Source organism: Podarcis gaigeae (assembly GCF_964106915.1).
Source record: "Podarcis gaigeae genome assembly, chromosome: 5".
NCBI lineage: Eukaryota > Metazoa > Chordata > Lepidosauria > Squamata > Lacertidae > Podarcis > Podarcis gaigeae.
Window position 1 is genome coordinate 51,607,009 of NC_139681.1, and position 14,608 is coordinate 51,621,616.

At 36.5% G+C, this 14,608-nt stretch overlaps 1 protein-coding gene across 1 annotated transcript in view; it reads right to left on the bottom strand.

Annotated features, from left to right (window-relative positions):
* Positions 1-6,501: 6,501 nt before the first annotated feature.
* Positions 6,502-14,608, bottom strand: part of NHLRC2 (NHL repeat containing 2) — a 28,539-nt gene continuing 20,432 nt past the window's right edge. The window contains exons 6-11 of the mRNA XM_083741282.1: positions 13,155-13,254; positions 12,258-12,489; positions 11,776-11,898; positions 10,430-10,639; positions 7,968-8,193; positions 6,502-7,220 (exon numbers count right to left, since the gene is read on the bottom strand). Of these exons, the coding sequence (XP_083597408.1) occupies positions 6,964-7,220; positions 7,968-8,193; positions 10,430-10,639; positions 11,776-11,898; positions 12,258-12,489; positions 13,155-13,254 (1,148 nt within the window). The 3' untranslated portion in view covers positions 6,502-6,963. The remainder of the gene's footprint in view (positions 7,221-7,967; positions 8,194-10,429; positions 10,640-11,775; positions 11,899-12,257; positions 12,490-13,154; positions 13,255-14,608) is intronic.

The following is a 14,608-nucleotide window of genomic DNA, read 5'->3' on the forward strand; positions in this document are numbered from 1 at the left end:
TTTTCGGTGTTATCTAATTTGCTTTAGATTTTTACGATTATCTGTACTAGTTTTAGAAAATAATTAGTAAATGCATTACTGGTGGGCTGTAGAAACATGAGAGGCTCCAAGCTGCCTGATTAATGCAAGCATTTACAAATGCTCAATTATTTTACATGTTTAAAGTGCCCCACAGATATTGTGAAAACAATCCAAGTAGGAGAGTAAGAGGCACCCCATATGGGCTAAGACTGAGAGAGGCTGGTTTGCCCAAGGGGATGTGCTGAGATTTGATTAAGGGATTTTCAGTGTACAACTAAAAATAAATAGACTCACACCTTCAACACTGGACAACTTTCTAGGCTTCTCTTGCATTTAAGGCTGTAATTCTGTATCTAGCCGTGAATCTCACTGGACTCAGTCAGCCTTACTTCTGAGAAAATATGCATAGGAATTGCACTGTAAGTGAACATATAGGGAGTACTGTTGATAGCAGGACACTTCCACTAGGTTTGATAAGATGCATCTAGAAGTTATACATACGTATGTTTAGAGGGTATCATTCCCTGAATGCAAAAAAGGTGAATTCTAGTATATTTGAGGAGAACAGTAAACCCAAGCATCTATGGAAAATGAACAATTTTGTGCCAACCAAAAACAGATGACCAGTAAGCTCCAGCCTCCAATGGCAAGAACCACCAAGAAACCTGCTGTACCTGTACCTGGGTGTGGAGTGCAGCCGAATGGAACACAGCTGTGGGCAGCCTAAGGGAGGACCACTCACCTTGGTGCTTGCCCATAAAGATGCAAGCCCTGCCATGAGACAGGAAAGCAGCTGTAGGTGAAGAGGACAGAAGGAGTTCCTCTTCCCATCTTTTGGAACTCCCCCCCCCCCATCCACACACCATGTTATTGTTGCTGTTGCTGTTGCATGTGTAAGCTGCCCCGTGATGATGGGCGGTATAGAAATTTAATAAGACATTTTAGAATGATTAACCATAAAAACAACAACACCTACATACAAATTGTGCTTCTAGGTATTTCTCCCCCCCCCCTCTCATTTATTTTTTAAAAAAAGTTCTTTACATAGCTTTTCCATTTCTCCTTGATTTATACATTTTCAAGTAATGATGCTCATACATTAATAAGCTGCATGGATCAGAAACTATATTTGTGAAAATGGGTGCCATGTGTGCAGCCCTTGTGGTGGGCTGAGAAAGTAAACAGTTCCCATTACCAAACTATTATATGCAAACACAGCACCAGTCAAATGCACTCAGTACACTTTTGCGGTACTGATAAGTTCTTTGGGACTTAGCAAACTGAACCAAGGCTGCCTGTACCTCAAACAGGTGGTCTAATTGTTGCTGAGGGGACATGAGAATGTCTGCAATTGGAAAATCCACCGCCATGTACATATTTCTCTGGATTGGGCCCATTTAATACATTTTTCAAATGTTTGTTATTTATTTTTTAACTTTTTCTTTATTTACATACAAAAGAGAAATATAATAACAAAAAAAATGGAATTATAATAAAACACTCAAACAGTTTTAGTTCTTGGTTTTATTATATAGTTTAATATAGCTTTTCTATTATTAACTATCTTTGTTGTAAAATAATTACCAAATATTTCAAACATATTACTTTGACTCTGTTCTTTTTATATAAATTTAAAAGATCGCAAACCTTATTGCAGAGATTACATTTCCAAAGGCACATTCGACAGTTCACTTAAATATATTCTGGGATTAACTCTGAACCATAGAATCATAAAGTTGTAGTGCTAGAAGGTACACCAAGAGTCATCTAGTCCAACCCTCTGCAATGAGGAATTTCAACTGGAATGTTCCATGTTAGCGAAAGATGATCTGTTGCTCTGTGTGCATCTCCTCAGTACAATTCAAACCTGACTCTGACAAAAGCTGAAAGAATCTTGCACTCCTTTGAGAAATTTATCAGATGTATTCGAGTATTTGAGGAAGAGAAAGTAATAAAGCATCTTGAAGTGAGGCAAATTAAAATCTAGAAATATAGGGAAAGTAGGTTCTCTATACCCTAGCAGCGCTAGCTGTAGGAAGCTTGATTTGTTTCAGGTAGTAGAAAATATAACTCCTACAACTGAAACCAACAGGACCTGTTAACGTTCACAACTTACTAAAGTACCAGCAACAGTGGGCAGCTTTTAAATCTGAATATAATTTAAATCTAAAAATAAAACAATCTAAATTTAAAATAAAATCACTATACATAAGTTATGTGTGCCCCATGGACCCCAAAGTTCTTAGTATCAAAGCTTCAATTTTTTTTTGTTAATATTCATATTTTAGTGAAAATATTTAAACAGAATAAAGTGAAGAAATAAAAAAGGAAACAAAAACTGCATATGAAGTACAAAAAGTGAAAAGTTGAAAATGTGATGGGATGTTAAAAGCCCTTTAATTGCAATATATCACATACAGAATTAAAATGCATTAGCTCAAACACACATTATGCTTGTGATTAAGTCACTATAAGAAGAGAATATCTTCTTGTGCATCAGAATTATCATGAAAAAGCAGGAGCACGACAAACAAATCAATTACAGTAAAACAACAGTTCAAGATGTTCACTGTGAGGTTAAATCATATTTCCCCCCTTCATCTTACATAATTTTCTGCCTTCTGGATTATGACTTTCAATTTGAGATTTTCTGCTAATGCATATGCTAGTAAAACACAAAAACAAAATCAGTTCCAGACCTATCTTAATTAAGGACCTCAGCCAGTTTATTTTGATTCAGCTTGCTCTAGTTTAATGGAAAGTTAAGTAAGTTAAAGGAAAGCTATCAATTTTACTTCCTCTTCTGTAGCAACAAAACTATATTTTCATTTTATGTCTGACAAAGTCTAGGTGCCCTGAAAGAGTTTAAATGTCTTAATAAAACAAACCCACATAAAACTGGACTAGACCTTCAAACTATACTTCTAGTCAACTCTGTTAACAAATGAAAATTATAGAGAGATAAACAGAAAACACACACAAATAGGATGTCCCAAAGTGAAAAACAGCTTAAGTGATGAGTGGCATTTTTTCAGCACCTGCATAGTTGCTTACTGATTTAGCATAAGTTTAGCATAAGGTGAACAATCTGCAGTGAGCCTCAGGTTCATGTGCTCCCCCCATGATCTCCAGGATGATCATGAGATCAAAAGCTTCTATTTCCAATTTCAATCAGATAGTGTAGCAGGTTGTCCAAACCATAAATCTGCTTAATGTAAACTACTGTTTGCTTAAGCCAGCCAGCTTCATAAACTATGGTTTTAAAACAAGTTGCGGTTAATCTAAGCCAGAAGCAAAAGCTTCTGAATTCCTGCTCATGGCCACTGTAGAAGGGGAGGGGAATGTGTGATCCTGAGGCTCACTGTGGTTCATTCTCATCACATTAAGCTATGGTACGCCATGATGTCGGAACCAGGCCAACATGAACCTGTTTATTCAGTTTTATGTCAAGGAGAAGCTAAAATAGGAGGGTGGGGAATAACAGCTCAGCAACACACATTTTATTGATTTTGTTTCAGTGTAATGTTCTGAGGCTGACAGAGTATTTGTACAAGTGTACTGCCATTTTTTTACTGCTTTACTCATAGCTATCAGTGTGGTAGGTAGATACAATTCGGGAAATCACCCCCCCTTTTGCTCTAGGGCTTTTCGCTGGACAATCATTCTGACATGTTTAAAATCGGTATAATAATAATAATAATATCTTTATTGTCATTGCCCCCTCTCAGGGGACAACGAAATTACTTATGCCATCAAAGAGGTAAAAGAAATAATAAACTACACTTACACAAACATTCCAAGCTTGAGTCCTTACTTTTCTAAGATTTGACAAGTGACTGCCAGCCTTTGAAAATGTTTAGACCACAACAACTGCAAGGTCAATGTTGAAAGCTACTTGATCAGAAAGAAAGTGGTTGAAAAATATAGCTGGTTTTGCAATGTGGGGGAATGGTATGAAGCCTGAAATCCTATATTTACTTACCTTGGAATATCTCCGTTGAACTTACTTCTGAAAAGACCTGTATAGCATAATACCCTGGTGTCTGGTTTAGGAATAGCCAATGTAGTGCCTTCCAGCTGCTATTGGACTTCCAACTCCCATCAGCCCCAGCCAACATTGATGAAGGTCAGAAATGATTTGAGTTGTAATCAAATCCAGAAGGAATCACTTTAGTGACTACTTAAAGTGGCCTACTTAAACTGGTTTTTCAAAAGTGTTAGCGATGCAGCCACCTTGCTGCAACTGAACAAGTCCGGAATGTTTATGTAAAGGTCACCTGGAAACCACATGTATCCCATCTTGAGTTCTATGATGGAAGCAAGGCTAGATATAAATGTATTAACTTAATATTAATAACTACTAAATTATACTCTGAATCTATTCTATACCACTAATTTAAAATTATTTTCCACACTCTAAACTAAGTTTTCAATCAAATGCAGTAAAATAAATATAAGTAAACTTAAGAAGATAATGCAACATTTGGCCTTTTTGTAGAAAGCAAATGGCTAATTATCACCTACCCTTAATGGCTTTTATACAAAAGCAATAAATTCACCTTTACTCATAAAAAAGAGGCAAACTAACATCGAGTCCAGAAGAAAGTTATTTTTAGATTCTACTAATATTTTTTTTTTAAAAAAAGGTTTGAATAAGAAGATTTGGATTCTATGAGCATGTACTCACAATCATATACAAGGACATCTGGCTGTTAACCTATATTAGCCTCTCGGTTTGAAAAAGTTTATAAAACAGCAGACATTTAAAAAGCTCCAGTGCAGCTTGTTAGTCCCTAAACATAGATGTATATAAAATAGATACTGAGAGATTAAACACAAAATTCAAGTCTAGATTTTAAATACTGCAGTTCACATATGTTGCATTTCAATAATCCTAATTCTACTGATAGCCAAACAAAACCTTTGTTGCAGATACACAGAATTGCTTAAATCAATATTTTTAGTATCCTGTCCACTGGGAATGGACAGAGCCCATTAATTTCCTGAGCTAAGAGAACAGTTTGACTTAGTGGAGAGTTCTTTGAAAAACAGAAATCTTTTTTAAACCTAGTGATTGAAAACGTGTGAACTGGTTCCTGGATTTTAGCCAACAAAGAATTAAAAAGAGCATTGTAAAAAGGCAGAAAAAATTACATTATTAAAAAAATGAATTACTAATCACTTGCCCTTGTCTTGTCACTCTGGAATAGAGCATTTTTCTCTCTGTATTAAAAAAGCTTTCAAAAAGCAAAGAAAATTCTGTATCTATTATTTTTTTGTCACATGCATGAACTTACTTAAGAGTTCCGAAACCTGGCCTGAATGATAGGCCAGGAAGGCTGCTGAACTATTCAATTTTTAGACAGTGCTGGAAGGAATACTGTTATTTTTGGTATTAGAGTGACCTTTTAACTCTCAGCTATGCTGGCAAGTGATTGTGAAGAGGAAAAAAAGCCATACCACACCATATGGTTTCTCCTTCAAACACAAACATTAGACAATTCTTCAGCAACATCTTAAGATAGTTTTAGAGCAGGAAAAGTCTCAGACCAGTATTCTAGCAATTTAACTTTCGAGTGTTAGTGAAGCTGTGAAGTAGTTCAGAAGAATGGTCATTTCAATTAACATGCTGCTCCAAGTATATTAAATATGATTTTTCATAGCTTTTGCACAGGAAGATATGCCACTTTGGTGCACATCATTGTGCATATGTGTATCCAGATCTGTCTCTTCAAACATATATAAGATGCTTATTTTGAAAAGCCTTTTACAATTGTGTTTATTCGGGTTTAACATTTTTGCTTTTCTTTATGTAAGGCTGGTGGCAACCAAATGCAAAGATTATTGATTTACTTTCACTGAGCTTTGTGTTAAATCCATCATAGATTCCAGCAACTAGTAATTTTGGTGAACAATGATTTTAATGGCCTCTTGGAAGAACTTGAGTATTATTAACAAATCAATGATAATGATGCCCAAGACTTTCAAAGTAACATATAAATCTAAGTGATGCTATCAAAAACTCAAATGCCTTTTGTAAAGCATAATGGTGCTAAGGAAACATGTCCATAGCTTTGAATAAAGTCTGGCATAGATACAAATCGTGGTCAATGTCCATTTGGTTTTAACACAGCACTGCAAAAATCTGAACAAGAAATCTTAATATTAGGAAATAATAAAATAATTAGCCTAAAATAATTAAATACTGAAGTTTTCACCATTATATGTGAATAGACATGGCAGTTAGCGAAAAAATACAGAATGCCACTGCTAAGTAGATAGGTAATAGAAAAGAAACATGGACCTCTCATAAATTGTTATCCAGAAAACATAAGGCATAAGTTAGTTTTATATAACTGAGCTTATTTGCATAAAAAATAAGCCTAGCTCACTCTAGGATCATTTCAGAATACACCAGTTCCTTAAATACAAAATATTATGGGGAAAACATAGTGTTTTTAATCGAGAAAAATATATATCCACATTTCAACCATTTATTCCAGGAGAAAAATACACTTAGGCTTTTGTTTAGCTCCAAATGAATCTGACCATACTTAATAGCAAATTTCTTATATGATATTACAGTATTGGGTTCCTTGTTAAGATTATCCACTATTCACACAATGACCCAAACCCACTTCTGCATTTATTGCTTATGCTGCAAGAAATAAAGGACTAGAATTTTATTACACTTTGCATGATTCAGCACAATGCATTTCTACTTCATCTGATCACACTTATAAGAGTTATTTTCCACAAGCTTTCAAGGTGAACTTGGCACCAAACTACATGTCTAAATTTGTTACACTCTGCTGGAAGACCAGAAGTGGAAAGGTGGGGGAAGGGGAAAATCGCAAATCAACAAACAATTTATTTCTGTTTTAAAAGTAGGCAGTAGTAAATAAAACATAAATAAGTGCTTTTTTGTTTGCTTTGGCTTAGTTAAAATGCATATATAAGCTCAATCAGAGATGTTCTACCTTGGCTTGAATTAGCTATGTGGAAAGTCTGGTTGAATGAGACTCCTTTCATCATGCAGGCACTGCTGTCCTTGCTACAGTAATAGAGGCACGCTTTGATTGACAGTACAACTTCAGATGATAGGCAGTTCATGGGTATTCGCAATGGGATTATAGGCTGTTTACAAATGTCCTCAATTTCTCCGTATCTGTCCTGTTCATGAAGCAGCCATTCACTGCCTAGAAAAAAAGGTATCCCGTCACTATGTTACGAGTTTTATCTTAATTTGAATGATGTATTTTCTTCTTTTGTTAAAGCTCAATCATAAAATAATATTTTGGTAAGCAAAATATGTGGGCTGGGATTCAAAGAATCAAGAACAGAAGGGGAAAATGCACCAGTGCTATTTTTTTGCACACTTTTTGCAATGGAATATGAGAACATATAAGTGTTACAGTATAAAAAACAGTGAATATGGAAAAGATGGGCTGTGGTGTATAAACCCTAGTGGTCCATAAATAAGTCTTTATAATGAGCGTGTACAAAGTCTTACACAAGAGTTTAAGCAAATCTAGAAACTTCCCCAGATCTAGGGTCACCTTCCTCACCCAGTGCTCTTCTGCTTTGTCAAAAATGTGGTTTTTTTAGAGTGGGAGAAACTTTCCGCTAGCAGAAGGGCACCAGTCCTAAACTGGCAATTTATCTGAAACATTAGAAGATAACATTATGGCCCATAACAATTCTGATGATGAAACTACAGCAATTTCATCTTGAATGAAAGCAAATAGGTCTGACCAGAATCTGGTTTTATCCAATAGGTATGGGATCTTTTTACGTTAAATCTACAAAACAGAAAAGCTACATAGTGATTTACCTTTTTGACATAGCCTACTGATTTCAAAATAAATGTACTGTGACAGCTTGGCTAAAAGAGCATTAAAAAACTCAACAGATATTTACACTAAAAAGCAACTGAGGCCCCTTACCTTCTGATGTGAGAAACCATGAACTGGGCGCTTCTTCTGTCAGTTTGGTATTTGGAGGAAGGCTGAGTTTCAGTGCAAATTGAAGTGCCTGGCCAGGGCTCACAGTCAGTGAAGGTAGCTGAAGATTTGGAGCAGATTTAGGCAGCTTTGGTAATTTTGTCTTATCAGTCTTTTGCACAGATGGACCATCCTGAATGTCTCCGGTGTTGGCATTCTGGAGAGGTAGCTATCAAAGAAACAGAAAGGAAAGTTCATTTGTTTTGAAGTATAATGTCATATTCTAAGACTTGGAAAAGTCACAGCCAACAGTTTGATACTGTTACTGTATAGAAAATATAATAATAACAACCACTGTGAAATCTACCAAACTTCCTTAGGCCTGATCCCTTATTTCAGAGAACCAAGGCCAAGAACAGGCACCACACTCCATTACAATGCCTGGGGAAACTTCTGATAGGCAGTGAGAATGCATAAATTGAGGTGGATTCCCAACACTATAAAGCAGCCTTTCTCAGTCTTGGGCTCCCAGATGTTGTTGGACTACAATTCCCATCACCCCTGGCTAGCAGGACCAGTGGAAAGGAGGATGGGAGCTGTAGTCAAACAACATCTGGAGGCCACCAAGATGGCTACCCATTCAAATACTGTTTTTTCTTTATCTTAAGATGACATGAACAATGTTTTAAACAAAAGCTGCTTGTTACAAATTACTATAAAGGAGATTTTACAGAATCTGGCACAATTTATACTTTTCCAGTGTATTTGTCAGCTTTCATGTCAAACAAACGAGTAAATAAATATTACTTCTCTTGGCAGTTTTGACTTGTTTAGATGCAAATGCTTTATAGTCTAAACAGATACTTAGCTCCATTAGTTCAAGAAAATTCACTTGAATTTGTTAAGGAATTTGTTAAGGAAGTATCAGTAGCAGCTGATGAGTGTCATATGGATAAAAACATTCCTTTGAATAGTTTTACCGTACAAAATTTTTTTAATAAAAATATTCATAAACTACTCACTCATATATCATGACAGTGTACAACAATATATAGAGGTATATAAAACAAAACCCAAATTATCAGAAAAGTAACTGGCACAACTTGGAAAAAATACTTATATGTAAGTAAGGCAGAGTCAGAACCTGAAGGTGGCTGTAATATTGGCTATAGTTCTTTACGTGAAGTACACTGAACAGTCTTATTTGTTTATCTCCCATGTTAAAAGCTGGGTTAATTTATTTAAACCAAAGCAATTTGAAACAAGTTTGTCATTGATGCTTCTTCATATGTTTCCTAAACAATGATGGAAATCTGATAACTTTACCAGAGGTTAAGGGTTGGAAACTTGATCCCCATCCTAGAAACTATGTGACAAATTCATGCCTATCAGTAATCTTGTAGGACCAGAGTTGTTGTATGGTGTTAATATCCCAGCCCTATGCAAAAGCTGCAAGGCCATCGAGAAATTAATTTAAGTTAAAGGTGGTAATTAAGTTTTACTCAGAGTAGACCCACTGAAAGTAATGGACCAAACATAGCATGTTCATTCATTTTAATGAGTCTACTCTTAGTAAGCCTTAACTATCACCCTATGGTGACTAATTCTGCCTTGGACAAGTCTTATATTGCTGTTTCTGGGTATCTGTTGTGGTGTCCAGACAGGTTGTACTTCCTATGAAGGAACAAGTGTGCTGCTTTGGAGTTCTGCCAGACCCAGTCTTTTCTTTTTTTCTTTGAAGTGGCAAGGAGAACTGGCAATGGTGAAGACTTTATCCTTAAGTTCCCAGACTTCACTGGGAAAGTGAAGTTCTAGTACTAGATCAAGACCATTATGAGCTGGACATGAATGTCAGTGAGCAACTGGCCTAGTTAGTAATGGGGATGGGAAGGAGCAATTCCTGAGTTCAGTATCATGAGAACTGGTGTAATTCCTATGTTTTTAGAAGAAAGCACCTGATCTGCCAAGCACAGAGGGCCTATTTATTTGATAAATAGTTTGAAGCACTTTGCACATGTTTTATAAGTGTTTTATCTCATTTATGTTCACAAGCAGGACCTATTATTTTCATTTTACTGGGGGAGGGGGGCACAGACATCAAGCAGAGAGAATACATGGTGCTTAAGGCTGCTCTTTAAGATGAGACTTGAATCAGGTCTCCTATATCCAAGTTGAACAGTGCTATGAAAGCTGAGGTTTCTGTATCTCTGCTTACTCTAATTGCACTAGTATCCTTTCCAACCTCTTAAAACAGATGGAACATTTATTTTAAGCCTAACAGGATATCCTTAACACAAAAGCTGTTCAGTTTGCCAGATCATTATAAAACACTATGAGAATACATTTACTGCTATGCTTCATGCTATCTGGGCAGTAGCATTAGGATATCTGATGAAAGATGACCCAACTATAATAACTTATCCAAAGTTGAAAATCCCAGATAAAGTTCTATAAAGTTGGCTTACCAGTGAAACAATTTGGGTTTCTAAATCTAGCACTTTTATCTGATGATTGTTTGTGTCTGCAACATATAGCAAACGACCTCCGTCTTCAACACACAGGCCTCCGGGTTCATTGAAAGTTGAGGAAGTGAAGCTGGAACCGATGACATTGCTTGCTTCTCCTGTACCTGCCAATGTAGCACAATTCTTCATCTTGGGATCTACAAATTTAATCTAGAGAAAAGCAAAGCACGAGGAACTTTGTAAATAATAAAACAGAATCATGTACTTATTTTTACTATACTACTGATGATAAAATTCTGAAGAAAGTAAAGTAGGGAACAGTGTCACAATTAGAGAAAATGCTGCCTGCTAAGTGTCCTGCTATCACAGAGGGGGAGCTAGTATTTCCAGTACAGTGGTACCTCAGGTTAAGTACTTAATTCGTTCCGGAGGTCCATTCTTAACCTGAAACTGTTCTTAACCTGAAGCACTTTAGCTAATGGGGCCTCCTGCTGCTGCCACACCGCCAGAGCACGATTTCTATTCTCATCCTGAAGCAAAGTTCTTAACCTGAGGTACCATTTATGGGTTAGCGGAGACTGTAACCTGAAACGTATGTAACCCGAGGTACCACTGTATCAAGAAGTGTGGTTTGTTTCACTCCCAACATACTATGATCTGTAGACAAGGTTTATTCTTGACTTACTGACTGTGGCTTGTTGGGCCCAAAACAAACAACGACCCCTGGTTCAAACATAATGCTAACTCATTCATTGTTGTTTCCTCTCAATATGAACAGGGAGGACCAAAACAACCAAGTCAGCATGTTCATGGTATACCAGCAACTAACATCTACAATGAAGTGTAAACTGGGCCACTGAACAAACTTCTGGCTTGCTACGGCATTATAGGCCAGTAAGTACACAGCTGAAAGAGCTTGGGTTTGCATCATCAGGCAAACCTAGGGAAGAGGGAATGCAATTTTTCAGTCATCTGTGCAATTGTCCAGAACTTTCTCAGTAAACATTAGAAAAGAAATTAGCCAGCCACCTTCTACCACTCTGTCTACAGCTTTATTGCTTTTAGGTGTCATAAATCTGATTCCCGACGTTGGACTTGTCTTGGGGGTCCATATAAGCAAATAGGAATACAATCTTAGCACCTTTATTGCCTCTCCATATAATCAAAAGCATCTTCCACAAAAAAGCAGAAGTTGACAAAAAATCAACTGTTATAACATACATAAATGAATTATAATTTGTTTTTTAACTCCAAATAACAGTTTTACTGAATATATAAAACTTAACTTTATAGTAAAGTTGGTGAAATGAAACTCAAGCAGTAAATAATGCACCATGCAGGCTCACCTTATGATTATAGGAATCTGCGACATAAAGGAGATTTCTTTTCTTGTCCCAGGTTACTCCTAAGGGATGCTGTAGCTTTGCATTTATTCCAGCTCCATCAATATCACCAAAGGCAAATAAATTCTTTTTTCAAAAGCATATATATATATATATACAGAGAAAGAATTATACAATTATTAAATTGGTTCAATTATTATTATTATTTAGTGCAAATAAACTAAGATTCTTGCTGAACATGATGGATCTTCAAACTATCAATTAAAAGCACAATAAGAGCATCAGCAGTTAAAGTTATGAAGTTAACATTTTGGAATGACAGGGAAGGAGCACTATCACAGTGATCAAGTTTATATTAACAATTGCTATAATAACTTTTATAAGACATGAAGAGTCATACAAAATAAGCTTACACACCACATCCCTATTGGGCATCTTGTTAAATCAAACTTGAGTAGGAATAGGAACAAACAGCAAGAACTTACCATTGGGTCTCTTTCTCCTCCTACAAGGTGTTTCACAGCTCCATCTTTCAGAGAAATGGTGCGCAGAGTGCTGCTTTCACTGTCTGCTACAAAAAGGTAGTTCCAAGGCTCTTCAGCAGCAACAGTCAGACCAGAAGGCTGGGCAAAGCCTGCTTTATGGGGATATGCATTATTTCGGTTCTCTTCATTTCCACTCCCAGCAAACCGAAGGCAGGTTCCTTTTTTCAAGTCACTAAAGAGGAGAAATAGGAATTTCCATGAGTCCTGCCTTGTTATTTGAACACGCAGTCTGCCCCCCCCCCATACAGTAAGTTTTTTACTTACTGTAAAAAACTTGGATACTTAGAATAAAGGGGAAAATCTTCCTTTTTTGCTTTTTACTCATTTTGAGGTAATCAGTTTTCTTTCCTGCTTCAAATGCTTCATTGGGAAAACAAGCAGGCCTTGTCCCCTTTCCCCTCTGTTTATGCTTTTCTAAGTATACTAAGCAAAAACTACTGACCAACAAATACACTTGCTTCGCTGAAAGCAAGAGCGTTTATGAACCAAGTGCTGATTAATCAGAACTGTTTGGATAATGAAGTAAAAGACGGAGAAATGTAAATACAGAAAAGTACAGCAAGACGTGATGCCTAATATTTATTGCATTTATATCCCACCTTCTTCTGTAGGAGCTCACGGTTCTCCTCCTACTCTTCATTTAATCCCTACAATCCTGTTGTTAGACTGAGATGCAGTGACTGGTTCAAGGTCACCCACTGATCTTCATGGTCAAGTGAGGACTTGAACCTTCGTCTCTCAGGTCTTATTCTTATTCTCGAACCCCACCTAGTCAGTCTACACATTCCACCCACCAATTATTGACCTGGTGTTTCTAAACATAACATTCTAGCTTACCTTCCTTTTGGTAGTTTTCCACATTCTAACATGAGTGCCCAGATTTGATGTGTTCCTGCCATGGCAATCCACAGAACATCATCTTCATGAGTTGATGAAACTATAAAGAAGGATTAACATTGGATGAGCCCTTGTTGGAAGCTTTTCTCACATTTTGCATTAAAAAACAACCACCCAGCCCAACACTTTTCCAATATTCAGCCATTCAGTAAGATAACATAATCATACGTTGGTGTTATTGAATGTACAGGGGGGGATGGAATAAATATAAGAATGGAAGGGCAAATGGTAAAAAAAAAAGTATAAGTTTTGTTTGTAAGAGGCTCATGCTTTTCAGTCGCAAGTCAATATAAAGAAAACTGCCAAAACAAAAACGAGTACACAATGGTATTTAACACTGTGGAAGATGTGGAAAATATATAACGAAAGTTAATTTGTAAATCTGTGTGGCGTATGGTAAACACTCAGAATTCAGAAATCTTTGCAAACTCTTTGCCACACAATTATTATTATTTATTAAATTTATACCTCACCCTTCCTCCCAAAGGACACCAGGGCTGCAAACACACAAGCAACAAAACAATTCCAATATATAAAAACAATTCCAATACAGAAACCAACTGGAAATGAGCTCTCCTTAAACTCTTGTTGAAGGAGGAAGGTCTTCAGCAGGCACTGAAAAGACAACCGGGATGGCGCCTAATATTCAGTGGGAAGGAATTTCAAAATAGATGTCATGACACTGTATTGGGCAGAATGGGCCTCCTGATAAGATGATATCTGCAGTGACTGATTGGGCATCTAAGATATGAGTCAATATTTCACTACAGAAACCTAAATGTTTATGTCACACAGGTTCAAAAGCACAAATATAGAAAGTTCTAGTCAGAAATTGCATCATCTGTCAAAGCTTGGTAAAATGTGTCATTCAATAGCAGAACTAAGAAGAAAACCACTCTTCTTAGAAGCACAATTTCCTTTTCCCTTGTGGGGTGAGTACAGGAAAAGGAAGGGAGAGAAAGTCATTATAATTTCCTCTGGAAACCTAGGTCAAAACCTCCAGAGTCATTCTTGGCCAGTAAAAGCAATGACATGAGCCAATAGGACGAGATATGGAAAGAGAAAGGTACTTTGTACTAAGTTCTGTTATGCATAACTTCAAAGTCTTTAAATGCAAAAAGTTCTTCTTTTCAGTATTACATCTCCAGCATCTATCTGCATTGGACAATGAAGTTCAATATACCCAAAATATTAATCTTTGCTGGATCAATCTCAACTAAAAAAAATCCAAATAGATTCTAAAGCCATTTCCCATTGTTTAGGCTATATGATACATTCTAATCTTCTATTGCACACCTCTATTAAGATCCTGAACTTCTATCTTACAAAGATCCAATAAGCATTTATGAAGAACAGTTATGGGTTCAGGATCCTTCCTTTCCTGAACAACACAG